General features: G+C 43.4%; 1 protein-coding gene across 1 annotated transcript; it reads right to left on the reverse strand.

Moving 5' to 3' along the window:
• Positions 1-926: 926 nt before the first annotated feature.
• Positions 927-2091, reverse strand: VTP01DRAFT_1950 (uncharacterized protein; the record flags this gene model as incomplete). Its single annotated transcript, XM_069380357.1, has 5 exons — positions 927-1007; positions 1080-1143; positions 1324-1355; positions 1422-1739; positions 1912-2091. The coding sequence occupies 5 exons, from the start codon at positions 2089-2091 to the stop codon at positions 927-929; spliced, it is 675 nt and encodes a 224-aa protein (XP_069237453.1).
• Positions 2092-3859: the final 1768 nt, after the last annotated feature.

The raw sequence follows: 3859 nt of genomic DNA on the forward strand, positions 1-3859 counted from the left end.
TAAAAGTCTTTCTTGTCGGATGCGTACGGAAGACGGACTAACGGTTAGCCAGACTCTGTTAGCAAGAGTATTGGCATTGTCTCAGATCTGTGGATTATTCACTAAATTGTACTGGAGCATCACAGCTTATCTCATATCAGCTGGATATCAAATGGCGGTCTTTTTACGCCATTGTTCCTGGAATTATTAACCGCACAGCAGGAGGATGACAACCGAGACGACTAATTCAACTTACGTGGAAGTATGCTGGAATAGGACAGTTACTTTTTCAGGAGAAGTGGATTTTGCAATCTCGGCAATATGCGAAAACGATGCCAGCCGTTATGAAAGGAAGCTTCTTAGTATTACAGACCTGCGACTTATGCTCAAAATCATGTAAATGATACATTATTATCCGCTGTCACAGCTGTGATATTAAAATAAAGGGACAAAATAAGTCAACACGACTCAAGTAAGCTTCTTTATTCACAATCATTCTGTATTTATCGAGAAGCTTTCTTTTGGCGGTCTTTCTTCTGTATGCATCTAATATAAGGGACAAACCAAGAGTTCTGTGAGATTGGATATTTGTATTGTGTTGAGATTGATCTTGTTAGACGAAGACCTACTCTCCTTTATAGTGTTACTGCTGTTTCATGGATAAATGATATGTATATGCCTGATCTGATGAGAGGATGAGTGTTGATCCGTTGATTGGTACATCCAGGGAAGGTACCGGATTGCAACTAGGATCGAGTATCTTCATCTGAGACATGCTATTGTCTTATGATTGGATACTGCTCAGTAATGGTTAGATCTGTCTTGGTTGAACTGTGAATAGATGGAAGCAACCGTCAATGTAATTATTATCAGCATGGATAGCTTTATTCGTCTTATTGTCTTTGTCCAATTCTAGCTAGCTTATCACAGTGGGCAACTGCCGTGCATCAGTCATCATCACAGCCGGAAATCATTATCTGGTGTATAATTGGAGCTGTCAAGTTCAAGATAGCGGCAATTAAAGCTATCTTTGTTACCATAGCAATAAAGAGAGGATATGAAGTGCAGGGTAAGATCAAGAGATCCTGTCAATTTCTTACGAAACGAAATGCTGGATCCAGGAACAGCCGTATGTAGCAGCCGTTGTCAAAATCCAGTTCCGTACTTGGTGGGAATATTCAGTATGGAGCAATAATACAATGATATATGCCTAAACCGATGGGAGGATAAGTGTCGACCCTTAGGTACTGTATTTAGTAGACCAGAAGGGGGAACAGTAGAATGCTGTTTTGAGACTTTGGGTAGGTGCTTTTAATTGAATAAGAAGCAAAGAACTAAGTTTACCAGTAGATGATTGTAATAAGAGGGAGTTCTAACTATTATACCACCTCTATCAGTATTGAACACTGGTCAATCCGTAAATACAACACTGTCTTATAAACACTAATTATCAGACGCTTGTTCTTTGGCTCATCGCAAGAGACTGTAGTATATTGTGGACTGCCGTTGGCATGACTGTGGAGGTGATCCAGGTTGGAACTGGCGCTCCAAAACGGGGAGGATTCTTTGGGTGGAGGAATGGAGGTGAATCCTAGCGAATTGGTACCGATGCATACCCAATGGAGGTCATCCATGTCGTCATGTCCATCGATAGACAATCGGGCTACCGTCTCTTTGCGGATCAACCGACGTTCTTGGAAACTATTCCATCCTGCGACACAGGCTACCGCCCTGAAGAGATATACGGCCGGCCAGGATATCTACGGCGTCTCAATCTTTGGTTGTCATCCGGGATATGCCTCATCATTCAGGAGGCGATTATCTCCCGAACGTCGGATAGGCATATAGATCACCGACAGACCAAAAGATGTCCTAAATTATAACGACCTTCTCCGTCCTCCAATGCATATGGGTTTGTTTTTAAAAATCCACCGGGCCATCTTTTTGGATGAAGATCCGCATTTTGGATGCACGCACTCGGTAATCCATGCTCGACCATCCCAATGCCTCCACGGAAAGAATCCTTCCCCATTTGGGAGCTCCAACCAAACTTGGGTCACCTCCACTTTCTATGAAGACTCGTTTCCTCATGATCCGCGTACGGAATTTCATAATATTTTGTACAAGTAAAATCAAACTGTCAATTGTGGTGTGGCGGATATCAGCCGAGCGCCTGGCCACCATGACTCGCAATCCCCCAGACTCGGATTTGCCCTCCGCGTATGCGTGAATCAAAACGTAACCGGAATGAAACCATACAATACACTCATAAAAATGTATGCGCGTATTGTGTGTAAAAACTACAGCTGAAAGCAGTAGGCAAATGTACGGCAGGCTAGAATACCTGCATAGGCTCACAAGCGTAGTAATGCATTCCCGGCAAAATCATCAACGCTAGCCAGTTAGAGCACTCGTTCTTACAATACGGGCATACGCCTGTTGGCGTCGTATTATAGACAAGATATGTATAGATCGCTGTGTCTTTACACTCATGTACATGTGCCGATTCTTGCACAGTTGCCCACGCATTGTATTGTGAACGGCTATAGTGATGGCACTATGCAAGCTTCTAAACACGAATTTAGGCAGTTTTCGAAATAAGCGTGCTGCGCGGCAATTGAGGACTCGTATAATACAGCGCTGACAGACTTTAAAGACAGACGGTTAACATATCCGCCACGTTCTTGCACCCCGTCATAACAAGGCCTTGAGCTTAGGACACTTCACTGACAGACAACGCCGGGTTACAGCCGAAGTATGAAGTGTACGTAGTTCGAGAAGAAAAAAGATGGATCGTTACAACGTTTCCTCGGAGTGTTTCCATTAGCCATTGGTGCTGGTCGTGTTCCAGCATACGTACTTTCACATAATTTGAATTAATCACCTACGTTGTCATCCTGCTTATCGGATGATAATTCCAGGAGCAATGGTGGAAAAAGACCGGCATTTAATATCCAGCAGGCATGAGGTAAGCTGTGATGCTCCAATACCATTAGTGAACAGTCCACAATGCCAATCCTCTTGCTAACAGAGCTTGCCTAAAGCGAAGCGGGTCGTATTTAAAGGAGCAGGCGCAAGCTCTTTGGTCCTAGACGACCTCCTATGGTGGGTCAAATTTGTGTTAGTTGAATCAAAGGATTGGAAAGTATCGGTGAGATCAGGCCGGTATCAGGTCAAGATAAAGACGAAACAAAGGTAAATTTAAGCTGTGAAAGATCTGTCTTTATTCGCTTGCGACTCTTGCCTTTTATACTTTTCGCAAATTTTACATTCACCAATAAAAAGCTACGGATTCAAATGGTTTCGAGCCCTGTGCTTTTCTTTCAGATGAACTGGAGCCAGATGGTTTTTATTCAGATGAATCCGTGTATCCTCGTTTCCTTTTTGGTATTTGCGTTCAAAGGACAGAGCTCAGGACCTTGCAAGCTAAGAAAGGATAGTACAATGTATTGGATAAAAGATACAGTAATCATGGATATTGATAATAGAAAAAATAGAATAAAATATGCTTGCTATTCGATATATCTAAACTATATGTTGTAGAAAACTACAGTGGACACTGGATGGCCTCCAGTACTTGCAGCCCCGGTTTTGAAATGCCTCTCGCATCCCCACATCTTGCTATACTGTAAACGCTCGAGTCCCAGTTGCAGTTCGCTTTCTGCGCACTGCAGGAGTCTACGAGACCCTGAGAACTATAGTTACTATGGACGCCCCGGGGATCAGACTTTCGGTGCTATTACGGAGGCTAGTAGCATTGGAGATCGATGACCTTGGATGGTCACGTTGGATCAGTTGCCCGATCAGCTGCTCCCGTTGGTGCCAAGCTGGCAACGAGCCTTTGTCTTGAACGGTGGTCATTCATATCTTTATGTCCATT

Source organism: Rhizomucor pusillus, assembly GCF_041956525.1.
Source record: "Rhizomucor pusillus strain CBS 183.67 unplaced genomic scaffold VTP01scaffold_12, whole genome shotgun sequence".
In the NCBI taxonomy this organism is placed as follows: domain Eukaryota; kingdom Fungi; phylum Mucoromycota; class Mucoromycetes; order Mucorales; family Lichtheimiaceae; genus Rhizomucor; species Rhizomucor pusillus.